General features: G+C 46.5%; 1 protein-coding gene across 1 annotated transcript in view; it reads left to right on the forward strand.

The window, feature by feature from the left end:
- ACTN2 (actinin alpha 2) overlaps window positions 1-26,439 on the forward strand; it is a 68,065-nt gene that overhangs the window by 25,268 nt on the left and 16,358 nt on the right. The window contains exons 2-12 of the mRNA XM_057736226.1: window positions 2,029-2,143; window positions 3,061-3,180; window positions 4,051-4,137; window positions 8,611-8,698; window positions 10,393-10,471; window positions 13,602-13,683; window positions 18,133-18,218; window positions 19,767-19,859; window positions 21,419-21,649; window positions 23,849-23,996; window positions 25,664-25,814. Of these exons, the coding sequence (XP_057592209.1) occupies window positions 2,029-2,143; window positions 3,061-3,180; window positions 4,051-4,137; window positions 8,611-8,698; window positions 10,393-10,471; window positions 13,602-13,683; window positions 18,133-18,218; window positions 19,767-19,859; window positions 21,419-21,649; window positions 23,849-23,996; window positions 25,664-25,814 (1,280 nt within the window). The remainder of the gene's footprint in view (window positions 1-2,028; window positions 2,144-3,060; window positions 3,181-4,050; window positions 4,138-8,610; window positions 8,699-10,392; window positions 10,472-13,601; window positions 13,684-18,132; window positions 18,219-19,766; window positions 19,860-21,418; window positions 21,650-23,848; window positions 23,997-25,663; window positions 25,815-26,439) is intronic.

Below are 26,439 nucleotides of genomic sequence, written 5' to 3' on the forward strand. Positions count from 1 at the left end.
ATGATTTATCACAGGCTATTGAATATAGTTCCCTGCGCTATATAGTAGGACCTTGTTATTTCTCCATTCTCTATATAATAGTTTGCATCTGGTAATCTCAAACTCCCAGTCCATCCCTCCCCCACCTCCCTTCTCCCTTGGCAACCAGAATCTTTTCTCTGTGTCTGTGAGTCTGTTTCTGTTTTGTAGATAAGTTCATTTGTGTCATATTTCAGATTCCACATGTGAGTGATATCATATGATATTTGTCTTTCTCTTTCTGACTTACTTCACTTAATATGATCATTTCTAAGTCCATCCATGTTGTTGCACATACAATACCAGCATATATGTCTTGAAATAAGTGCCCATTAGTCAGATTTGAAAATCCTTTCTGTTACCCAGGAAAACCATTTTTATGGAAACTGTCTTTTTGTAGTCTTCCTTGGGAAAAGTCTATTTTTGAGAGGCTCCTTTTCTCATCCATAATACAAGCCCTGTTTGTGTGTCTCCCCCCAGTGTACTGTGCCGGGTACTTTGTTCTTGAGCCCAGCAGCTGTTGTGTGACAGGGGGACAGTTTGCATTCTTAGCCAGCAGCTGCCAGAAGCATTTCTAATCTGGTTTTGGCAGGAAATAGTGCACAAGTGGAGGCCAAATTAAAAGAAGCTTGAAAAATAAACAGAATGACTTTGGGTGCCACTTAATCTATAGTTCATCTTTCTGCTTAATATGGCCCTAGTTATCTGTTAACATGGCTAGACTCTGAGCCCTTCCAGGGCAGGGCTATATCTAATTGTCTTTGAAATCCGGGGTCTAGCCCAGGGCCTGGACTATGCCAGTAGATCATTATTATTACTAGTACTATGATTATTATGTGATTGACTATACTGCAAATTTGTTTCATTGATTCAGTTACTAGCTTAAAACTGTTGTTCATCCAGGGTAAACTAGTTGTAGATAATTAGTGGTTATGGGTCCCTCTTCTCTTCCCCTTTCTACTACACAGTGCCGCCCGCCCTCTGCTCTAAAGTGCGACATTTTGAACATTCTTTAAGCATTATTTATCCATCCCTTCTGCAAGCATGCTGATTTTTGTTGTGTGCAGGGAATAAGCACATCCTAATTTAGTCCATCTTTCCTACAGAGTAAGAGGTTTACAGAAGGCGAAGGCATAGGTGTAAACATGCTACCTTTTAAAATTTTTTATTATTTTTACTGAAGTATAGTTGATTTACAATATTTTTTAAGCAGTTTTTTTTTTTTATTTAAATTTTTTGGCTGCGTTGGGTCTTTGTTGCTGCATGCAGGCTTGCTCTAGTTGTGGGAAGTGGTGGCTTCTCTAGTTGAGGAGCACGGGCTCTCGGCCCTCGGGCTTCAGTAATTGTGGTATGTGGGCTCAGTAGTTGTGGCTTGCGGGCTCGAGAGTGCAGGCTTAATAGTTGTGGTGCACAGGCTTAGTTGCTCCGTGGCATGTGGGATCTTCCTGGATCAGGGATTAAACTTGTGTCCCCTGCATTGGCAGGTGGATTTTTAACCACTGCACCACCAGGGAAGTCCTACAGTGTTGTGTTAGCTTCAGGTATACAGCACAATGACTCAGTTATACACACACACACACACACACACACACACACATGCATACGTATATATATTCTTTTTCAGATTCTTTTCCCCTATAGTTATTACAGTATACTGAGTACTGTTCCCTGTGCTCTACAGTAGGTCCTTGTTTGTTATCTATTTTATATATAGGACTGTGTATATGTTAATCCCAAACATGGTACCTTTTTAAACTGAAGGCAAAAATTCCCCAGGTGGTTAGACCAAATAAATGAGTTTTTTAGGTCTCTAAAGAGGAAATTTTATTAAAATGTTACCTTCAGGCCTCAAATCATGCTTTCCATCCAATTTGGTCTGCTTTCTCTTGAAGATCCAAGATGCCCCAGCTTCTGGTCTCCCTGGAATGTGTAAGATGTCAGGCGTGGTCCAGGCGGAGGGGCTGTGCGTGTTACCGGGGCTGTGCTCAGCACGGTTTGCTTCTCTTGCAGACCTTCACCGCCTGGTGTAACTCTCACCTCAGGAAAGCTGGCACTCAGATCGAGAACATCGAGGAAGACTTCCGAAATGGCCTTAAGCTCATGCTGCTTTTGGAAGTCATCTCAGGTGAGTCATAAACATTTTTGATAGGTGTTGTACCCCTATTTTACACATCCTTCTATGTCTGAGCAGTAGACATGCATCTGTTTTAAAAAAAAAAAAAGCTCCCTTTGAACCTGGCTGGGCAAGAACATGGTATTATTGGCAAAGAAAACCTTTCCAAAGAGCAATCTGCCTGGAGTTATTTTTCTGTTCCAAAAAAGGAGTGAATTCTGTCTAAAATGGGCTTATTAAAATCATGTTTCTGTCTCCCGCCTCGAAACAGAGTAAGAGAAGAGAAAATGACATTTTTATGACTCCCCACCAGGCTGTCCTCTCTAGTCTTAGTTCAGCTAGTGTGTATTCCAGAAATTGTCTTTCACGCCAAAGGCCAGTGTACATGTTGGCTTCACTCTGAAAACAGGAGTTAGAGTTCCCGAGGGGTTATACCTTGCCCTGAATTTCACCTGGCTGGTTTATTTAGGCTTTGGACTGGAGAATGGATCAGACCTGAAGAGTTGTGGCTGGGAAGGATGAAGGATGAAGGAAGGGCTGCCCTGATTCGGGTATCTTCATAATCCCATGTCTGAGATGAGCCCTGTGATTTGAACGAGGCTCCCTGACCTCCTCTCACAGCTGGTCAGCAGTTTCAAGTGCTGCAGGGACCCCAACCAGCTTCTCTCTTACTCATTCGTACAGTGACTCAGAGACAAAACTGGACTGTCCCAGCAGATCTGAAAAGCATATGGCCTTAATAGCACGGCTCCCCTCTTTGTCCATTTCACCTTGAAAGTACTGTGATTTGTAGAAACCAGGGACACATAAGGAGCAGTCAGATAACAATTTCTGTTTAAGGAGGGTGCGAACTCTGAATTTTGGCATTTTGATTCTGCATCGAGGGGCTCCTTTCTCCGTGTCTACGCGATTCTTTCTTTACCCGACAGGGGAAAGGCTGCCCAAACCTGACCGAGGAAAGATGCGATTCCACAAAATTGCTAATGTCAACAAAGCCTTGGATTACATAGCCAGCAAAGGCGTGAAGCTGGTGTCCATCGGGGCGGAAGGTAAATGGGGTGTGATGTGAATGACCCTGACCATGCACCAACCTCCTTGTGGGGCAGTGGGCCTGAAGCTGGATGCCTTCTTCCCTCCCCCATCCCTCCTCCCACCTCCTGTGTCCGCCTCTCTGCCAGGCTCTGGGCACTGTGAACGGGAGACCAGGCTCTAGGATCATTTGTAAAAAATAGAGTCAAGGGACTTCCCTGGTGGTCCAGTGGTTAAGACTCTGTGTTTCCAATGCTGGGGCTGCGGGTTTGATCCCAGGTTGGGGAACTAAGATCCCACATGCTGCGTGGTAGGACCAAAAAAACCCAAAAGTAGAGTCCAGTATGATGCTGTCTCCTTCAAACTGATCATCCAAATGAGAAAGAACTTTTACATCCCAGTGACCCTTAATAAGAACTAATAGGAAGGATCTCCATTCTCTGTGGGCAGTTGGGAGTCCTGGTGAGTCTGGCAGGAGCTGAGACTGCCCTGCCTCATTCCATACGACTGAGTCCAAAACCCACCAACTGGGGAGCTCGGGAAGAGCAATCAGGGTACAGATGAGCCAGTGTTCTCTCTGTTTGATTATTTAGAACCTTAACTCATCTAGTCTTTAAACCTTGGAAACCCCTGGGTTGTTTTCAGTGACTTTGCATCTGCAAGATTTGTGCTCAGAATTCATTTAAACTGAAGACATTTGGTCATGAATACTACATTGATAACTAGACACACTGCGACACTTACAAAAACAGGAACCGGTCTTTCTGGATGTGTATTTTCCAATAGCTCTGAGGTCAAAACTTACAGGAGACTCATAACTTACAGGAAAACTTTCTGTGCTGATTATGTTATCTTTACCCACACTTGTCGCTGTTTTTTCTTACCTAAAGAAATTGTTGATGGCAACGTGAAGATGACGCTGGGTATGATTTGGACCATCATCCTCCGCTTTGCTATTCAGGATATTTCCGTTGAAGGTAAAAGACAGGGTTAAAAACCTGATCATATTAAGATCCTTAGAGTAATTTGTAAGTTGAGCTGATGAGGTCAGATCTGGATAGGCTTTTGTAAAACTGAACAGTCACTGATGTGATTGAATGAAAGACAGGCAACTTGGGTGTTCACAAGTTTTCTATTTGTATAGAAAAGGACCCCATCAATGCTGTTTCATTCATGGGGGTGGAGTCATTTTGGAAGAGATGAGCACATGTTCAGAACAGAAGTTGCTTTTCATAATGAGCATTTTTTGAGCTGCTTTAATGCTTGTTATACTAGTAGGTTCATGACTATAACAGTTCTTTAGACTTCACAGCTTGAAATGCTTTTTTTTCCAAGTGCAAAAAATAATCGATTGAAATCTGAATTTGTTCATTCGTTAGTTCTTTCCTTTTTTTCTCTCTCTCTCCCCTCCTTCCCTCCCTCCCCCACTTTTTTTTTAAACAAAATCTCTATTGTCATCATGTCTTTGGGCCCAATAACTGTTCCATCATCGTAATATAATCCTAGTCCTTGGCACTGCCACTGAAGATACAGATCTTCAGTCTTTTACGCCCACTTCACTCCAAAATATTTTGATGAATTCAGAACTGTTGAAAGTGTCAAATTGACATTTTTAAAATTAGAACTTGGTCTGTTTAGCACGCGAATCACAAAATGTATAACTGCAGAACATACTTAGGGGTGGTCTGACTTGTGCAGCCAGGCAGCCTCCTCTAACTTCATCACCTAGCAGGTAATCAGGCACCTGAATGGTCAGGGCTGGGAGCATTGTTGTATAATTCTGTCCAGGAATTTATTTATGTCCTCTAAAAATCAAACTAAGATATAATGATATTAAAACCTCAGTAATTCAGGCTCAGGAATAACAGCCAGCTTGAATTTATAAAGAGTCTGAATTTGAAAACTTTCATACAAGGTACTCTTATTAAAGTACATTTCTTTCATGCTAGTGAAAATAATAAGATGCTTTTGAAAAGTTCCTGCTTTATTAAAGAAGAAGAGTTTGTGATCATTTAATCAATTTTATATACTTCAGCATTTAAATATTTAAACAATTGAGCTCACTTGATAGAACAAAAACTATTTTTAAAACTCTTGGGACTTCCCTCGTTTCCAATGCAGGGGCTGCGGGTTCAGTCCCTGGTTGAGGAACTAAGATCCCACATGCTGTGGGGCACAGCCGAAAAGTAAAAACAAAACAAAACTTTTTCACACCATTGCATTTGCTACACTAGCAAATCTTTTTCCCACAAATGTTACAGATGTGAGCTTGACCTCAGGTTTTTCTCTGATTGGTTACAAATTTCAAATTAGTGATAGTACTAATTGAAAACTTAATTCTGTTTCAAATGTAACTATGAATGGTGTGATCCATTAGGGGTTTTCCCCCGAATTATTATTAATGTGCCCAAGATAAGATAATCAAATCGTAGTGTTCTGCAAAACATTGTGATAGAAAGATATACTAATTTGCTTTTCAGAAGACTAAGAAATAAACATTCAAAAGTGTGATTTCCTGTCAAAGTGCTTAAATATCTTCAAGCAGAAGTGTCCTACACAGCAGATGAAGTTAGTTTGCTAACTTATATTTTTATTTGTTCTACTCTCATGGAGTCATTTCTTAACAACCTCACTTAATTTCTGTAAGTCTACAGAAAAATTGTCTAATTTATTTTAATGATGTATATTATGTAGAAAAAGACAGTGTTATTACACTGAATTCTTTGAGGAGCCACTCTCCTTCAACAGAATGATGGGCTTTTTCCAAGAAGGAAAATGAGAGATTGACCTATGTGTTGTTGAGGGCAGTGCAGAGAAGCCCAAGTAGCTGGTGTTCCTTGGTGCATCCTAGGGTTTTCATGATGGAATGACAGATGACACTACCTATTTATAACATGCTTTTTATACCTACCATTAGGGTTTTGTGTGTGGACTTTTCAGGTTTAATCTACACCTGCAGGGGGTGGGTTGTACCCCAGCGATTTGGCACAGATTTGTAACCTTTTGCTGAATGCCTCAAAATGGACTTGGGGGACTTCCTAGGTGGTGCAGTGCATAAGAATCCACCTGCCAATGCAAGGGACACGGGTTCAATCCCTGCCCCAGGAAGATACCACATGCCGCGGAGCAGCTAAGCCCGTGCACCACAACTATTGAGCCTCCGCTTTAGAGCTTGTGAGCCACAACTATTGAGCCCATGTACCACAACTACTGAAGCCCATGTGCCTAGAGCCCATGCTCTGCAACAAGAGAGGCCATTGCAATGAGAAGCCCGCGCACCACAGTGAAGAGTAGCCCCCCTCGCCGCAACGAGTGAAAGCCCCTGTGCAGCAATGAAGACCCAACACAGCCAATAAAATAAATAAATAAATAAATAAATATTTTTAAAAAATGAAAAAAATGGACTTGGGGTGGGAGAGAGTCAGCTTTGTTAGAGTAGGCAATTCAATATGGAAAAAAACTTTGTTCAACATTCATAGTCTAAGAGTGTTTCAGACATATTCAGACAGAAATTAGGTGAAACTCAGTGACATAAATCTAAGCTTAAGTGGCAGTTATAAGGTTGTATCAATCTACTTTAGCTATGTTTACTTTTCGAACTTAAATTTCATTTAAACTTTATAAAAAAGTTTGGATTACTTCCTCCTATTGTACTTTTTCGTACTAATTCCATTGGGCAGGACCCCAAAGGCAGGCAGTTGTGTGTGTAGCAGAACAACTAGGTATGGAGTTCCTTATTGCAATATCTGTACCAATTAATATTTTAATGAAGTCCTAGAACTTTCATTCTTTTTCCTTAGTAGGAATTTGCTAGATAAGAGACATGATCAGGAATCATTCAAATTATTCTTAGAGCACATGGGATTTTGGGGGTGGTGGTATTTGTTTCATATGGGTTATGGGTCAAAGAAAAGTGTGAACTTGAAATGGACAATTTAGATAGATAATTATAAAGTATTTATTTGATGTGACAGAATCAACTTTAAGCTCTTACTGAAATGGAAGGCCAGGGCCCAATGTTGGTTAAGAGTCCACGTGTTCATAGGGGCTTTCTAAATTGTTAGCATGTGAGCACAAGCAGAATCCCAGGTTATGTCAGTGGCTTTGAGGAGCTGTTTGGATGTGTAAAACTTTGGATCCTCTAAGAAGCAAGTGCCAAAGTGGTGTTAGAAGCTGTCTTAGTCTGTTTGGGCTACCATACAAAATACCATAGACTGGGTGGCTTAAACAACAGGTATTTATTTTCTCACAGTTCTGGAGCTGGAAGTCCAAGATCAGGGTGCCAGCCTGGTTAGTTTCTGGTAAGGGCTCTCTTCTTGGCTTGTACACAGCTGCCTTCTCTCTGTGTAGAAAGGGAAGGGAGAAAGGGGTACTGGGGGTGAGAGAGAGAGAGAGAACACTCTGCTGTCTCTTCTTATAAGGGCACTAATCCCATCATGAGGGCCCCACCCTCATGACCTCATCTGACCCTAATTTCTTCCCAAAGGCTCCATCTCTAAATACCATCACATTGGGGGTTAGGGCTTCAATCTATGAATTTGAGGAGGATGCAGATATTCAGTCCATAGCAGAAATGCAGGAGATTTGTTGGGGTAAATGCCTGCAGAAGGTAAGGGTCTGGAGAAGCAGGAGATGGCCGAGTGCCTTCAGGCATAGTGCCTGGCTGGCACCTGTGCTAGGGAAGGAAGGGTTTGGGAAAGAAGAATCTCATTCTGCAGAGTGGTCCTCAGGCAGTGGTCCTTGGCCTCCGTTGCTCAGAGGAGTCCCACGTGTGGCAGGAATGGCCCAGCTCTGGTGCCCCTCCCTCACTCAGTCTGTGGCCGGAGAAGCCCTGAAGAAACATGGCCTCTGGGGAATGCAGGGGCGGATTCAGAGTGTGGCAGCTGGGATATCACTTCTGTCCTGTGCTCCCGGCAGCGGGACGTCTGAGCAGCACATCTTCGTGGCTGCCACTGGGGGTGCTTGCTTTCTTAACTTGATCAGAACCCAAGTGGCCAAACTTGGAATTTGCCAATAAAAGCTTTTAAGTATTTTAAAATCTTTGGGGAAGGGAATAAATACATTTCAGACACAGTGCCCTCTGTGAGTTCCATTTACCTAAGAATATAAATTATAAATGAGATGAATAAGTGAGTTGTCATAAATTACACACATTAAAAAAATTTTTCATCCGAAGGGCAAGTTACCAGTAACCCTGAAGTCTGATTTTGTATTCATCATGTCGTAACTTGCCGCTCCTCCCGCATTGTCCATTTTAAGTCCCTTCGAGTGGCATCAGAAGTCAGTCACCGGGGACAGGGTTGCACCTCCATCCTTTTGCAGAGACTTGAGAAGGGGCGATGCCTTTGGCGGTTGGCACCCTGGGAGGTCTCTTAGCAAGTGACTGGAAGTTGGGGGAGTGAAGCGGTGAGTATCTCCCTGTGGACACTCTTTCTTGGCTGTCATTACAGAAACCTCTGCCAAAGAAGGTCTGCTGCTTTGGTGTCAAAGGAAGACCGCTCCTTATAGAAATGTGAACATTCAGAACTTCCACACCAGGTGAGCATCCAGGGCCCTGAGGTCCTTACATTCTCTTTGGAATCTGGGTTGGCAGGGAGAACAGTGCTTATATACTGCAGTGTCTCCTCCTCCTGTCTGAGGGGCATTTTCTGTATGTAGTAGAACGCAGGCTCTAGAATGACTGATGCTTAGGGCGTCTCAGGGGAAAACGTTGGCCTAAGGTTTGGGGGGCCGGCGCTGTTTGTGAGTGAGCGTCACGCTGGGATGCAGCAGGGATGGCTTCTCAGGGACAAGGAGAGACCGCAGCAGGGTCTGCGCATCCCATGTAGGCCCTCCACCCCCTCCCTCTGCCCCGTCGTGCCCGAAAGACGCTTCGTAGGCTGGGATTGGAGAGAGGAGAAAAGTCATGTTTGAAAAACTATAGGGAACCGAATGAAGGAAATCCAGAAATAATCTGAGGGTGTGATTTTGTCCCTTGCTTCAGTCTTTTTTCTCGTGCACATCTTTTGTCGGGCGTTTATATTTTCTCCCATGTGTGGTGGGTTACCTGTGAATATACATGGGTCCCCGACCCCCACAGATAACCAGAGAGATGAAGGATACGGATGAGCCACGAGGACAGCCTGGGGAGATAACTGTGGTCAGGCCCTGCGTGCACACAGGTGAACGGGAGCCTTCCTGTCCCTACAACCTGCTCTCGATGGGAGGAGCCAGGAGGGCCGGGACCTGCTGGGTGTCAGAGGGCTCAGCCTGGCCTCCCACTCACCTTGTTGCTTTTCTTCCTCGAGCCCTCTGACAGCGTAGCCCCTGGGGTTTCCTTCTTCTCCGACCCTTCAAGGCACAGGCTCCTGGTCTTCATGAACCTGCTGGTCATCCCTGGGGGCCTCGTAGACTGGGGGTTTCTGGGAACAGTGAGCGCGGGTATCTCTGGGCAAACAGAGTGGAAATCCACACGCTCCCTGCCAAGTCCCTCAGCTGCGTACACGTCTTTGCCTTTAAAAAACAAAACAAAACAAAACAAAAAAACCAGAGGGACTCTCCTGGTGGTCCAGTGGTTAAGAGGCTAAGACTCCGCGCTTCCAATGCAGGGGGCGTGGATTTGATCCCTGGTTGGGGGACTAAGATCCCGCATGCTGCGCAGTGTGGCAAAACAAAAGGAAACAAAACGAAACCCAAAACAGGAAAGACCCTTATGAAGAAAGACAGAGGAGAAGCTGGGAGGACTGAGTGCCCTGAGGAGTGTACTCTTGGAAGAGTGTGTCCTGGGCATTTCAAGGTGGTTGTCCTTGTGTCTGTCCGTTGGGCAGACTCTGGGGTCAGGAGCCTTGGAGAAGAGAGAGAGGAGGAAGCTGGGTCTGCAGGGCACTGTGGGAGAGGAGCAGGGGGGCAGTAGGGAGCATCTTCCCTCCAGTGCCTGGCCAGTTCTCCCAGCACAGAGGGGAGCGGGGCAGGACACGGGGGTGGGGGTGGCAGGGTCCCAGGCAAGGCTGGGCCTGAAGCTGTAGAGGGGAAGGAGACTCGTAAGGGGGTGGCAGGCCTCAGCAGACCCCGGGAGGGAGATGAGCATTCAGGGAAGGGGCCGGGGCCTCACTGGGTGGGGGAGGGAGGGAGGTACCTGGGGCCCCGGGTCCCAGATTCCAGGCCAGTGTCCGACCAGGAGCAGCCCCTGGGCGCGGCTGCCGCCTCTCCATTAACCCGCGTTCCTGTTCCTCCCGACCGTGACCGTCGTGCAGCTGGAAAGATGGCCTTGGACTCTGTGCGCTCATCCACAGACACCGGCCCGACCTCATTGACTACTCAAAGCTGAACAAGGTCATTCGGGGGGGCCCGGCATGCTGTGTGCGTCCCGCCCCCAGCATGTCGTCCTGAGAGTGAGCTCTCCGGCGCTGAGCTCACACCAACACCCAGCTGCCGCCTGCACGCCCGCCCAGCTAGCCTGACGCGGGAGGAGGACAGGAAGCGTGGCCGGGAAGATGCTCACCCGTTATAACTAGAGCAGGACAAGACCCAAATCCAAGTCACCTTTTTGCCCACAGTACGACATATTTGTTGCTTTGGCTTGATTTACTGTGAAAGCTTTTATACATGTTTTTAGGGAGTTTACATTCCCGGCTTGTAAATATGAGAAGTGAAGTGTCTATTTTGGGGGAGGAAGAAAGGTTCAAATACCCCAAGCCTTCTTTTTAAATTCCTCTCACCTTTCCCAAAGGATTTAGTTGCTGACATATTTACTCAGAGTTGATTAACTTGTTTCTCACACAAGGGATGCTTCATGATTATCTTGCTATTGATAATACGGTATTAGTTGCACCCTTAGAAAAGAAGTTTGGCTCATAAAAATAAAAAATACAATTACATTAGAAAAAAAAAGAAGTTTGGGGGATTTTTTTCCCCTCTTTTCAGGACATTCAACTTAGGGAACTTTTTTTGTTTTCCAGCTTAGGAAACTTTATCCTCCCTTTAAGCTTAAGCTTTATTGTGCTTAAGTTTCAAATAATCTGTGAATTCTCTTTAAAAGTAGTTTGTGATTTGTGATGGAAAAAAGAAGTCCTGGCCCCTGCGGAATCTTGTGGACAATCCGTCTGCCCTAGAAATAATGCCGTGTACAGATTTCAGACAGAAAGCATTGTCCGCCCCATGGCCAGTCCTGCCAGGAGCAGTCGGGCACATTTCCTCTGGTTGCTGGTGTGCTTTGCTGGCTGTGCACCTCGTGTTGCTGTGTTTGGTGTGGAATGCGGTCCTGCTGCATGCTGCCGTCACCGTCACCGTCACCATCACCGTGTGGACTGGGGGGTGGGTGGAAGAGTGTCCTGGCTTTTGCCACCTTTGCAGTTGTCATGTGCTCACCACCCCTCCCCTGGCCTACCGACGGCGGGGCAGCGCATGAAAAAGTACCTGTATCCTGAAGATGAGAACTCCAGTACTTGAATGGAAGGTTACCTAAGGGAACAGGACAGCCAGAGTTTCTCAACCTCCCCAAGCACATTCTCATTCCTGAGTTATTTTGAAACATTTCAAACATAGAGATGGTGTATGTTTTTTTCAGTTACTCTTTATGTCATTTGCAAAATGAAGGGGTTGTGTTAGATAGACCTCATTTCATTAGCAGTTTATAATGGTCAGTTTTTATTGCAAAAGGTCAACAGGCCTATGGTAATTGGCCACCTGTGATGGGTGAAAAAACGATAATAATTAACAATAGCAGTTAATACGTCTATAGCCCTAGATCAGACACTGTTAATAAATAAGTATATATGTTTATTATATATGTATTAGTATGTGTTCTGTATATGGATATTACATATATTAGTTTTATATACATATATGTATGTTAATATTAATACATATATTTTATATTATACATACACAGTCATTCAATTTTCATAATGCCCAGTAAACTATATGATATGATGCATCTATAAAGTAGGTACTAATTATTTCCCCAGTGTTACAGATGAAGGGAGGAATTCTGTAATCTTCTCAGGGTCAGATGCTTGGGAGGAAAGAAAACACTTAATCGCCACATTTTCTCTCTTTATGTTGCAGTCTAAGTGAGATAGCTTTCACAAAGCCTCAGAATCCTTACTCTGTTTTTAGTGCTGAAAGGTTTCTTATATGCTAAGAACAAAAAGAATGAAACTTTCACTCAGCTATTTGGCTTTATAAACATTTGCGTAAAATATGCAGGTAAGACTCACCTTATCATATGGCTGCTTTTAATGACATGATTGTATGCTGTGTTAAAACAACATGGAGTTGAAACAATGTTTTGCCTGAGATGCTGGTAAACTCTGAGAGGCCAAGAAGCTGGCTTTGGTGTCTTCCTCGCGCAGGGGATGTTTCTGAAGCCTGCCTGTGTGATTGTGCGCATTGCAAAGCACTGCAGATTCTGAAATGTTTCAATGGCTTGGATGTTAGAATTCATTACAGTCATCTCCGGACTACCACTGCTTTTCATTTTGATTTTTCTGTCTTATATACCCCTATCCCATTTCAGATTCACAATACTTAATCCCTTCAGAAGATTAAAACAAGAAATGTTAAATACATCTTTTCATTTTTCAGTATTTCAGTTAAAATCCTCTGGTTAAATGTAAAGATTTTGTTACATTACGTGTATATTTAACCAGTTTTACTGTGGAAGACAAATGCAATCCTAAGAACAAAAATTTCTTAACAGTTTTCATTTACAATGTTGTTTCTGTGATTTCTTCTCCTCTTTAACTTCCTAGAAACCGAGCTTTTGTTCTTTGTAGCCACCTTGTAACATTTCTTCAGTGAGCTAAAGTTTCACCTAAACATGCTAAAAGCAGCATGTTTTCTAATATTTAAAACATAAATAAAGTTAGTGCAGTACTAAACATTCTCCACAATCAGATCTGGAAAGTGTATGCTTCATGCTTCCTTTTGGAATCATCTAGATTTTTGTTATCAAGAGTAGAAAATAAATGCTAAGGTATTCAGGGTGTTTTTTGTTTTTTTAAGAGCTTTTATTGAGATATAATTGACATACAATAAACTGCATATATTTAAAGTGTACAATTTGATATTTTTTTCTTATTAGTAATGTATATATGGCAATCCCAATCTCCCAATTCATCCCACCCCAACCCCCCCGCCAGTTTCTCCAGGGTGTTTTTTTCCCATCCATGAAAAAATATCTCACAACTTTCCTGCCAGCCTCACTGTATCTGTTCTCTTAAACCTTTTGCTTACGTTTTATGAATTAGCGTGTGCATGGATTGGGTACTTTTCATGCCATTTTTGATGTTTCTCTAAATGTTTGAAATGTTAGGGAAAAGATAAGAAGGAAAATCTTATCCTATTATGGTTACGTGTGGATGGGAAAGTTTCCTCCCCAAAATGAGGTATATAAAAAACATTCGTTAAGTCCTCTTCAGAAAAATATGTTAAAAAACTGGTTATGCTGTTTTCCATGCAGGATGACCCAATAGGAAATATCAACCTGGCCATGGAAATTGCAGAGAAGCACCTGGATATTCCCAAAATGTTGGATGCTGAAGGTGAGATGAAAATTGTGTTTATTGACTTAGAGAAAATCTGTGGGCTCCCTATGTTATGGCCACGCATGGGGACTTGTAACCTTTATAGCCAGGTTACATTGGAAGCACATAGGATTCCTAAGAAGTTTCTGTCATTTACCTTATGAATATTAGAGAATTTCATGTGTAGTTTGTTCAAAATTATCTTTCAGAATCCTGCTCGAAACCAAGTCAGCAAAACTATAGTGAAAGGATTTGTAAAAGGTTCACCTTTGGCAAAGAAACAATACTTTGGTTTGTGATTTTTAATGGAGAGCTTCCTATTTTTATTTTCTTTTTAACAACAGAAAGTATTTCTTTTTTTAACCACATAGGGAGAAATTTAGCAAATAAATCTCCTTGTGCTTTAAGACTTCACAAGGAAAAAAATATTTCCTTCCAACTGGAAGTTATAGAATTGCAATCTAGACTATGCAGTAGTTGTTCATCATGTGCCTCTCAAACTGTCACGTTTCATTTTGCATTTTGTCCAAATTAAAGTTAGTTTTGCTAGAGCTGGAACCTCTCAATATTTTGCAACTTAGTGGCCCTTGTGCTGGGGACAAGTTTCAGTACCTTCCGTGCCCTTGATTTGAGATGAGTTCCTGTGAGTTTAGCTCTGGCACGGCATTGAAAGCACAGAAATGTGGGGACCATTCCTTTGTTTCACTTATACACGAGTCACTTCTCTCAGCAGATGCTTACTGAGCACCTGCTATATGTAAGACCCTAGAGATGCTGCGGGAGATGATGAGATGTGTAAGTCAGGGCCCGGCCCTCAGGGAACTTATATTACTGTGCTTGTTGTTAATCTTATTACTCTCTGTTGGTTCATTGCTTCTGCTAATTAGCATCGTTGGGGAAAAGCAAAGACATTGATTCTAGTCAGTTGTCAATCTTCTTTTCCTCCTTATTTTTGGTGACTGCATCACAGCTGTTGTAACAAATTACCACCAAGTAGGTGGCTTGAAACAACAGAAGTTTATTCTCTTGTAGTTCCAAAAACTAGCTCTGAAATTGGGGTGTTGGCAGGGCCACGCTCCCTCCAAAGTCTGTAGAGGAGGACCCTTCCTTGCTTCTTCCAGCTTCTAGAAGCCCCAGGTGTTCTTTGGCTCATGGTAGCATCACTCCAGTCTCTGACTCTGTCTTTACATGGCGTCTTCCCCCTGCATCTGTCTCTGTGTCTTTTTCCCTCTTCTTATGAGGACACCAGTCATTGTGGCTTAAGGGCACACCCTTCTCCAGCACAACCGTATCTTAACATGATCACATCTGCAAAGACTTACTTCCAAAAAAAGTTCACATGCACAGGTACCAGGAGATAGGACTCCACCTGTCATTTCTGGGGGCGCAGTGCAACCAAGACTATCAATTAGGATTCTAATTTTGCCCGCCTGTTTAGTTATTTTATCAAATACCTGTATTATTGGGTGTTGAACACACTTGAATACGCCCTTTGGAATTATGGTTTTTCAAAAACTTGGAGAAAGGCAGTAAAACAAAGAAGTCTCGACACAGAAAAAGTACCTTTTCCTCTTGTCCATCTGTCCTCTCTAAGCTAAGTTTACATTCAGGTGCCCTGTCCTTTGGCCCTTCTGCACGATAAATAACTACCCAGAGTTTACTACTTGAATCGATAGCTAGGATGCTGAGGAGAGGACAGAACAGACGACATTTAGTTAAATTCAATTTTCCGTTCATTGATGCCTCCCTGATTTCCTGCAGTTGAGGGTGAGCTTGGGATCACCACCGTTATTACTCTGGCAGGCTAACCATCCTCTTGTTCCTGGGTTTCCCTTGGTGTCTGAGTCCTGGTCTGGGCGTGTGCTCTGCTTATCCCCTGAGTGCAAGGGATGTGTTAGCACTGTTCATTTCCTGCCCCCTTGTGACACATCCTAGTGTCATCCTACTTTTCTTTTTCTTTCCTTTTTTAATGGCTCAGGAAAATGCTTGCATACGACACTATTTTTTTTTTTTTGCAGAGTAATTTCTGTAAGAGTCTTCTGGCGAAAGAGTTATGAACTTGACTGACTTGGGTGAGGGGCATGCTGTGGTAGAACCAACTCCCCAACAGATCAGCCCCCACGTGTTAATTTACCCTTTGCTTCCTGGCGACCTGCATCCAGACTCACTCTCCCTATGGCTTCCTCTTGACATGTTCTTACTTCTGCCACTCTTTTACTGTAATGTCTTACACCGGTCTCCTCCCCTCAGATCACTAATCCCTTTGGTGAATCCTTGCCTCCCTTCAACTGGCCCCCCGCCCGCTGCTGTTAATCTTACTTCTCGGCACTTGTGATGGTCTCTGAACCCTAAATGGGGATTTTCGAGTGGGCTAATTGGGCTACTTGGCCATGAACCTGTAGTGAACACTGGTGGAACTCTTCCTCATCTTATCTTCCTTGCATGCTTTTAGAAAGGTTATGAAAGTTGTTTCTGTTTTCATCCCTCTGATGAGTACTGGGTGTAGATCTGTGGGTGCCTGTGTTCTGTGTGGACTTGCTGACCGCTGGGTCCTGCATCTATCCAGAGAGAAAGTGCACTGTGGAATTCTGGAGGTCCGGCTCTGTCCATGGATGTGACGGACTTGCTAGTTGAGGGCGCTGCTGAGCTGGCCGTGTCCTTGTCTTTGGTGGTTCTTAGACATACACATGGAGTAATGACTTTGCAAATGTGACCTCTTGGATTTGAGCCAAAGTTTGAACAACCCAAGTGCGTGGGACTGGGGGGTGAGAGTCATGACTTTGGCCTCTCGGAGGCAGCCCTTAGCAGGAGCCTGCTGCTGTCGGGACATCCGAGCAGTTAACCCTTTCTCCACGCAGATTTAGCATCACTGCCAGCCCCTATGAGAGAGCCATAATGACTTAGGTCTGCTGTTACTGTCATGCTTTTGCGGGTGCACAGAAGGTGAGGATGTAAAACACGGGTCGCCACTTACCCTTTACCTTCTGTGTCTTGATTTTTTTTTTCCAGTTGTCTTTCTCTTTTTCCTCCCACCACTCCTCTGAATAAGGAGACCCGTCTGGTTCTGAGGAGGCAATCATTTGTCTTTTTCAGTCCAGTTTTCTTTGAAACTTACTTTCTGTCCATGCAGTGGTACGCCGTTCATCTTTGTGTTCCGGAAGATTCCATGCTGTTCCACATCCCCACATCCTTTCTATTAATATCCTCTGGAAACCCAGTGACTTGGTTTCACCTTAGGGAATCACGAGGCACCTTTTTAACTGCATTCTGTCCAGTGACTGAACTGAGTCTAAAGTTAGAAAGTAAGTCAGCCAGGAAAGGGGTGAGGCCAAGGTGCGGAAGGAAGGGGGTGTGTTCCTGTGGTTCTGTTTTCTCTCCTCCTGGTGGCTGTCTCGGCAGCTCACACAAATGGTGGCGAGAGTTGTAGTTAGTAAGCGCAAGCCGCGTATGCCCTTCTCTTTAGGTGCTTTGTTCCTCGGGGTGTTTCTAGCAATGGTGTGGTAAGTATGCCTAGAAGGGTTAGAAGACACGCGATCTTCAGTGAACTTCATCCCCACACAAGCCAGGGCCATGCACAAGCAGGAAGCCAAGGATTACGAGGTAGTGGGGGGGAGGGATGTGAAAGCCGAGCTGGGGCCAGAGAGGTCTGCCTGTGTCCCCGCATCTTGCAAAGGGACACACCTTGCTCACAGCCGACGTGGCAGATGACCTGATCTGGTCAAAAGACGAGAGGACGGGCCCCCACAGGTCCCAGAAGTGGTGACCCTGGTGACCGGCTCTGATAGGCAGCACACGGGTCCCATAGCAAGGCCTTGCCTGCACTTTAAAAAAACCCATCCATATGGCATCTGAAGAAATGGTACTGGTGAACCCAGTGACAGGCAAGAGTGGAGATACAGAAGTAGAGAATGGACTTGAGGACACGGGGCTGGGGTGAGGGGCGAAGGGAACGCTGGGACGAGGTGACAGGGTAGCATAGACATATTTACACTACCAGCTGTAAAATAGATAGCTAGTGGGAAGTTGCTGTATAACAAAAGGAGATCAACTTCATGGGAGATGCCTTGGAGGGCCGGGACGGGGAGGGTGGGGGGGAGTCGCGGGAGGGAGGGGATATGGGGATATGTGTGTAGATGCAGCTGATTCACTTTGGTGTACCTCAGAGACGGGTACAAGAGTGTAAAGCAAATATATTCCAATAAAGAGTTAGAAAAAAAACAAAACCCATCCAAGGGTGGGGAGGAGAGAAGCCCTCGGTGTGATGATGTTAAAAAGAAAAAAAAAACTGCTTGAAAGCATTTTGTTCACGCATGTGTCAGTTCTGTACAGCCTTCCTGAGGGTCAGGACGGGGGGCCCTAGAAACACAGAAAGTCAAGTGCAAGCCAGTTCATTCTTCCCTTGGTTCACCCTGGTTTCTGCTCATCTGTGCATGTGTCTGTTCTCTGTGTTATTTTCCCCTCCCTCAGACATCGTGAACACCCCCAAACCCGATGAAAGAGCCATCATGACATACGTGTCCTGCTTCTACCACGCTTTCGCGGGCGCGGAGCAGGTATTTAACCCTCGTCCACCCGGTTGCCGTGCTGCTCTCGTTTATCGGTTTTAGTTGTGTGTGTGTGTGTGTGTGTGTGTGTGTGTGTATGCGCGCGCGTGGGTGTGTGTTCCTGCCCTTCACATCTTACCTGGGACTCTTTCTAAGCGTCTTGTAGTGACCTAATATGGCAAATCCAAACTGAGAATGCTTTTTCACCCTTCGATGGTTCCTACATGTTCTTAGCTCTCTGTCTTTATTGCTTTTATTTCATTGTGGGGAATATTTGTGCTTGAGGACAAAACAAGGGCCATGAAAACTGAGCCACCGTGATTGTGCCGTGAAGGGGGTATTTCACAAGGGGAAGTGAACGCCTTTCCTGGGCCCTTTCCCGTTCTCTGCCTGCAGATTGACTTCACTGTTCAGTGACGTGTTCAAACATCTTGCAAGACGAGTCTTAGTTTAACTGAAATAGCGAAAGGATAACAGTGTTAAAACCTCAAAACAAAACAAAAAAATCACACTCCTCAAGACAAACAGCCCAAGGGACTTCGTGGGTGGGTGTCCCTCTGCTTTCACCGTGTTCCCCCATTTCTGCTTCCTGTCCTTCCCGTATCTCTACTTGCAGAGTCCTGATAGACGGGAGTGGACAGAGTACGTGTTATTTCTGTGATCTCTTTAAGACCAACACTAGGGTACTTCCCTGGCCGTCCAGTGGTTAGGACTCCACGCTTTCCCTGCAAGGGGCCCGGGTTCCATCCCTGGTCAGGGAACTAAGATCCCACAGGCTGCCTGGTGGGGCCAAAAAAAAAAAGAAGAAGACCCTCACCAGCAAACGATGATCACTGGAAATCAGACCCTATTAGGGCTTCAGAGGGGAGGCTGGGGGCCAGGCTGCAGGCCTGGAAGCCGGGCAGGTCTCATGGTCACGGTTTAAGGCACTTGGCCACTCCCGGCCCAAGCTCTCCTCCACAAAACGACAACAGGGAATTATTGATACCTCAGCAGCTACTCACGTGGGTTAAACACAGTCTTAAAGCAGGTTCCACCCCGTGGAACGTTCCCATCTAGCACGCTCTACGTGTTCCCTTCCGAAGAGGCCGTCCTTGAACTCAGTGCAGGGATGGATATATTCAGGACGCAGTCCCGCTGCTTTGATAGCCCATGTGACTCGGAGAGTTCTTACCCCGTAGTCTTGAGGTCGGCAGGGGGCTCAGGTGGACGCCCAGGGACCGGAGGTTTTCGTTTCCTCGACCCATCGATTTCTGTTACTAACTGCTTGATGTTTCACAAGGCTCATGTTTTCGACGAACGCTATCTCCCTGTTATTCCCTACAGTATATCCCGCCTGCCGTGTAAGTCTGTGTGAAAACTGTCCCAAAGGTGTGAAATGACCCATAGTGTGAAAGAGCCGTGCCCTCAGGCTTACCCCACCCGATCCCAGAACCTGCACCACTTACAGCACACGCTGTCTCCCCCGGTCACCCCCCGCCCTGCCGCCTTCCGTCTGCCTCGTGTACGCGCATCCCTGGCCACGGAGCCGTCCTGTTTACCTATTGTGTTTTGCAGGCTGAGACGGCGGCTAACAGGATATGTAAGGTTCTTGCTGTGAATCAAGAGAATGAGAGGCTGATGGAAGAATATGAAAGGCTAGCAAGTGAGGTAAAGGAAACGGGTCCCCGCGGTCCTGTCCGTCCCCACCCCAAGGGCGAGGCACAGAGGGTGTACACAGATTGTCGGTGTTGTTTTTTTTTTCTTTAATTTGCATTTTTCATCTCAGACAGAATAAAAGTAGGAAAGTACCCTCGCCCTCAGGGGTCGTTCGTCTTGTAGCAGCTTAGTTATTGTCACGAAGGTGATGCTGCCGGTCTTTCCAAGCATCACAAGGCACAGAGGCAGTTTGCATGTGACAAGAAGCAGCATGGGATTCCATCCTCAGCTCTGCACCTCCGGGGTCGGGCTCCCCTCGATGACATTGCGTTCCTTGCTTTTTTCCTGCTGCATTGGCTATTGACATCACATAGGAGGTGCTCTGTATTCAGAATCCCGGCTCCATGCAGTGACTCCGCACCTGAGGAACGTACCCAGGGAGGCGAGGCTCAGCCTTGTGTGTGTATTTTAATATCTAGAGGGAACCTTGGGGGAGGCAGAGCCCTCCGTCCGAGACCTTTGAGCATGAGTTTCCAGGATGCGTTTCTTTTCGTCCTTGTTAGAGCATAAATGTCAACTAGGCAGGACCCGGGTGAGGTCCACAGCTACCTCCTCTCTGGATTGAACTCCGTCACAGTGATAACATCAGAGACCAAATAATGTTTTCTCTGATTGACTTTGGCTGATGTTTGGTCTGTATTTCGCAAAGCCTCGGGACCCTGGGAATCAGGCTTCCCAAGCAGTGGTGTGTACTAGTCCAAGCTGACGATATTGTTTATATTTCCTGCTGCTCTGGGGAAATTCCATTTGGCAGCGTTGTTTAATGCCGGTGATCCACGTCAGGGTTGAAGGATGACCAGGAAAGACGCTCCTCAGTAAAGATAGCCTTCCTTTTCTTAGTTGGTCCTTCGCTTACCCTCCTCCCATAGACTGTGCAGGGCATTTGTAAGGCCTCAGTAGTAATTCAGGAGAAGGGGGTGTACTTCATACTTGGGAGTCACTGCCATTTTCACTTTCATCCTGTGGATGTCCTTGAAAGCTAGCTATTAAAATACAGTATCCTTTGGCATTGTGTCAGTCCCAGATTTACAATACTTTCCTCTAATTAGTAGACCCGTTAGGTTTGAGCTGATTTAAACTGGAAGCACAGTTTGAGTTAAACCCAGTGTTTTCCTGTTTTTATTTATTTATTTACCGTGTTCCGCCACGTGAGGTTTTGTTTTTTCATCTGAAAGCTCCATCCAGCATTTGTCTGCTCATGTCTGGTCCCCGAGTTTCCTGTAAACGTCCCATTTTTGTACACCATGACTTGTGCCGACTCTTGAGTTTTCGACCTGTGTGGTGTCGTGGGGATGACGGCAAGTGGCCCTGGGTGGGCACAGAAGTTTCCATTTGTGCCCTCCTTCCAGCCAGAGCTGTCACAGTCAGAATTCTGTAATCTTAGGAGCATTCAGTCAATCCATTCCCAATTGTTAGGTGCGGCTGTTTCTTAATTGGGGGGGGTGGTTTGCTGCTGGTGTTTTCAGCAGTTTCTGTGTGTGTGTGTGTGTGTGTGTGTGTTTTGGGAGCAGCTTTTGGAATGGATTCGGCGTACCATCCCCTGGCTGGAGAACCGGACCCCCGAGAAGACCATGCAGGCCATGCAGAAGAAGCTGGAGGACTTCCGGGATTACCGCCGGAAGCACAAGCCGCCCAAGGTGCAGGAGAAGTGCCAGCTGGAGATCAACTTCAACACCCTGCAGACCAAGCTGCGGATCAGCAACCGGCCGGCCTTCATGCCCTCCGAGGGCAAGATGGTGTCGGTGAGTAGCCCCCCAGATCCTGGGGGAGACCCCCTCCCCTGTTTTTTTTTTCCCATAAAGTCCTTCCTCTGATGGGCCACTGAGAAGAGGCAGTGACTGTAATTTTGGCCCTGTGACCACCTCCCTCTGGATGTTTCCCTCCCTGCCCTCGTGCCGTGCTCGGCTCTGCTGCTGTTGGTGCCGCACACCCAGCAGGCCCCTCACAAGCACCCGGTGATGGTGCTTCCCGTCCTCTCCGCTCTGCCTGCAGGTGAACCCGCATCTAGGTCGCAGGCCGTCTGCTCCCTCCTGTCACCACCTCCTGCTTCACCTCCTCCGGGGCTCAGTCCTACGCGTTCCTCCCTCCCTGCATCATCAGTTTCTCCCGCTCGCTTTGCTGGGTCTTTCGCATCTGCCTAGGAAGCACTCTAGAATCTGCCAGATGAAAATGCAAACGTCCTGTGACTCTGCGTCTCCCTGCAGCAACTGTCCAGTTTCTCGCTCCCCTTTGCAGCAGGACATCTAGAGAGAGTTCTTTATGGTACTGGTTTTTGGTCCCTTCCCGTTCCTTTACTTCTTTTGCTCTTCCAGCCGGCAGTAAGTAATCCGGCTTCTGTCCCCCGGAAGACGGACTGTTCTTTTCAAGGTCAGGGGCATCCGTGTTGATGGCCTAGTTGTCACTTTTATTTTCATCGTCTTTGTAGCTGTAACCAGTGCCTCCTTCTGGAAACTCCTTCTGCTCTTGAACTTAGCTGAGTTCCTCCCACCTGACCACCAGTCCTTCCAGTCGCTGCTCACAGCTTTGCCTCCTCCTGTCTCCGGGGTGTAGGTGGATGGTTCCTGGGTAGAGGGATGCTGACCCTCTTGTCTGTCTTGACACCTCCAGGTGATCTCATCCAGACCCGTGGCTTTAGTTACCAGCTGTAATGGGAACGCCTCCCAAATTTTACACCTCCAGCTCTGATATCGGCCCCTTGTTCCAGGTTCATAGAGCTGCTTGGATGTCTCAAAACCTAACATCCAAGAGTCCTGCGCCAGTGATCTCGTCTTAGGAAATGGCTTCACCATCCCTAAGTTACTGAAGCCCCAAACCCAGGTGTCATCACTGAGCCTCCCATTCTGTCACTTTCTTGCATACAGTTCCTCAGCGAGTCCCATAGGCTCTGCATCCAGATTATAGCTTAAATCTGAGCCCTTTTCTCCACCTTCACTGCCTATGACAAGCCACCAGTGTCTCTCCTTCGATCCTTAGTAACCCCCTCACTTGCTTTTCTTGTTCTCTTCTCCCTAAAATACATTCTCTACATAGCGGCTGCCATCGTCTTTTTAAAACATAAATCAGAGCACGTCTCCTTCCTTCTCAAAACCCTCCGGTGACTTCCCAAAATATTTAGAATAAGATCCAGATTCCTTATCCAGGATCCGACGTGGTCTGACCGCCACCCGCGCCCTACTGACCGCATCCCTGGCTGCTCTGCCCCTCACCCACTACGCGGCCACATCGCCTGCTCTGGTCCTTCCCTAGCCCAGAGCACACCCCCTCCTCCGGCCTTAGCTTGTCTCCCACTTCATCACATACCTGGCTTTTCCATCACTGGGATCTGGGCTCAAATGCCACCTCCTCAGAGGGGTCTCCTCTCAGGAACCCGCCTACTGTGCTCTCATCAGTATCACTTGACCGTGATTTGTCCTTTGTTCAGGACGTATCACTGTCGGAAATAGGAATTACACGTGTTTAATTCCTCATTTATTGTGTTTCTCCCCCAACAATCATGAAAGCTACGCAGGGGCCCAGGGAACTGTACAGGTGCTGTTCACCCTTACATCAAAGTCTGGCACTGTGCCCAGCACGGGTGGTGCCCAGGAAACAGTCAATTGAGTCCAGGTGCTGAGTCAGAGTCATTTTGGACCAAGTCACTATGAGGCTTCATTTTCTTGTAGCCAGAAAATTAAAGCCCTGTTAGCCTCTGTCCACATCTGGAGATGCGTCAAGTATCTGTTTGCTTATACGAATGACGATCTTCATCTTAAAAGGGCCTGGTGATAGCAAAGGCGTTAGAAGCAAAACAATTGAATGGTTATTTAGGGCAGGTGGGCGGCTTAGGGAAAGACACGAAAACACAGAGGAAGATGCTGTCGGATGTCGTGGAGGGGGTTGGTAGAGAAGCCCGGGAGGCCGGGGTGTAACGGACAGCCCGTGCTCGTCCCCCCCACCCCCAGGACATCGCGGGCGCCTGGCAGCGGCTGGAGCAGGCGGAGAAGGGCTACGAGGAGTGGCTGCTGAACGAGATCCGGAGGCTGGAGCGCGTGGAGCACCTGGCGGAGAAGTTCCGGCAGAAGGCGTCCACCCACGAGACCTGGGCTTACGGTGAGTCCACAGGGTGCCGTGAGCTGCAGACAGAGCCACACCTGCAGTGACCACTGTCCCTGGTGCCTGTGACCCTGTGGGCAGCTGTCCTCGTCCCTCTCTGGTCTGCTGTCCCAGGTAGGACGGTTCCTCAAGAGGTGGGTGTGGGGAGTTCCCTGGCGGTCCAGGGGTTAGGGCTCAGCGCTTTCACTGCCATAGCCCAGGTTCAGTCCCTGGCCGGGGAACTAAGATCCCACACGCCATGCAGTGCTGCCAAAAAAAAAAAAAGAAAGGAAGAAAGAAAAAAAGAGGCAGGTATGAAAATGGATGTTTTTTACAAAACAGGACTCACATTGTGTTCTTCTCACACTTATCTACATGGGTAACCACCCTGTCCTTGAGGTCTGGCCTCCTCCTGACTCCCCCCACCCCCGCTTCTTCTGTCTGGTTCCGCAAGCACCTGTTTATTCGCTGTGGGTCAGACAGCCCTGGCCCAGACACTCGCTTCTGCCAATAGAAGGTTTATGAAATGCCGCAAAGCAACATGATTTCCCACTTGGAAAGGTAGAATGCGAGATATGATTTTTCTATAGTCTCAACTCCCTCGTTTCACTTAGATTCATCTACTCCTTTCAGGCCTTGCAGACATACCTGTTTCCATGGCCATGATGCTGTGGTCATGATATCTTTTTGGCTCTGTGCTGTTTGCTGAGGTAGTAGAACAAAACATCCCCCTCACCACATGGTGATCTATTTTGAGAAAGGGCAGGGAGGTTCCCCTCATCCCTTGGGGCCCCTTTGCTGTCTCAGTGCTCAATTGTTGGTGTTGAGACGGTCACAGGCACAGACGTGCGGCCGGGCAGGTAGACGCTTCCCAGCGCTGACACATCCCAGTTGTGGGCCGTGGATGCATTCTCACCTCTCAGGGCCTCATTGTCCTCTCCAAAGCGGGATAACATTCATACCTCCCTCACAGTGCTTTGATGAAGATTTAATGAGTCTGTGTTTATAAAGTATTGACATTGGTGTCTGGCACATAGTAAGTGCTGTGTTGTCGTTGAATATATGAATGTTGGCTTTCCGTGTCTAGCTTTGTGGAATTAAATTCTTAAAGTTCATCAACCAGGGAATAAAAATGGGTCCAGTTATAACCACAGCAGTTGCTTGACTTAAGAAATATTTGTAGGGAAATAGGTGGAGTTTCGGAGAGAAATGTTTCTAATGTTATTAGAAAAAAAAAATCAGAGGCTGCATTTAACTACATTAAAAATGTAAAGCCTTCAAACAAAAAGAATTGGAGTAAAGGTTAAACCCATGGGCAGACAAATAGAGTACAAGTGTTTTATCTACTAATCCCAGGTAATTTCCATGAGCTAGTAATTACTAACTTAACTGAGCATCACAAGGGAAAGTCAGATACTTGTTCCTTAGGATTATGAATAACACAGACTTGTTATTTAGAGTGTGCTCAGCGTGCTTTCTGCCCCGTATTTGTAGACACGAGCTTTCAGACCACAGAGGGACTCGGGGCCTCAGCAGAGTGACAGCCTGAATTCCAGTTGAAATATTGCCTCTGCCTCTCAGGGCCTGCCCTTCTTTCCTCCTCTTGGTTCTCTGGAATCACCCAGGACTTTGCAAAGAGGCTGCAGGGTGACAGTGCTCACACTCCCTTGCTACAACCGTTGCAGGCAAGGAGCAGATCTTGCTGCAGAAGGATTACGAGTCGGCATCTCTGACTGAAGTCCGGGCTCTGCTGCGGAAGCACGAGGCGTTTGAGAGCGACCTGGCGGCGCACCAGGACCGCGTGGAGCAGATCGCGGCCATCGCACAGGAGCTCAAGTACGTGCTGTCTGTGACATCAAGCCCTGGGTCCAAGCGAGGACTCGGTGAAGAGCTTTCCTGGGTGGGACAGGGGCCTTGCCTTTCCTGTCCTGTCCTGAATGTATGAATCGAACCAAGCCAGAGCACCCTGTGATGGGGTTGGTCCTGCTTTTTTCTTAAACACTGACCTCCACTCTGGTCCTTTGGGTGTGGTAGCATCCCTGTATCCTCCCATCGGGCAGCACCCCTAACCCCAGCACAGGCAGCTGCGTTTCCACGAGGATAAGACATGACAGGGGCACAGGCATGCAAAGGCAACCTCACCCAGGCCTGGGTGCAGGAGACAGGACCACATTGCCCGCCCAGAAACCGAAAGCAAGACACCTCTGAAGAAAGAGACATTAAGGCCCCACTTTTCTTTGTCATCAAATAAATGCTGTTTCATTTTCATGCTTTTTATTTTATGGGAGGAGCTAGCATGAGGTTGAGCCCAGGCTGGTGTAAGCCCCAGTGGGGAAGTTGTAGGTCCTGCTGGCCCAGGAGCTGCCCTCCCAGAGAGGGGCCTCCCTGCAGTGTTTCTAAGCCTTTTTTTGTTTGTTTTTCTTAAAACCCTTGCTTCCTTTTGATAAATGCAGAATTTCAC

The sequence above is a fragment of the Hippopotamus amphibius genome, chromosome 5 (genome assembly GCF_030028045.1).
Source record: "Hippopotamus amphibius kiboko isolate mHipAmp2 chromosome 5, mHipAmp2.hap2, whole genome shotgun sequence".
Classification (NCBI taxonomy): Eukaryota; Metazoa; Chordata; class Mammalia; order Artiodactyla; family Hippopotamidae; genus Hippopotamus; species Hippopotamus amphibius.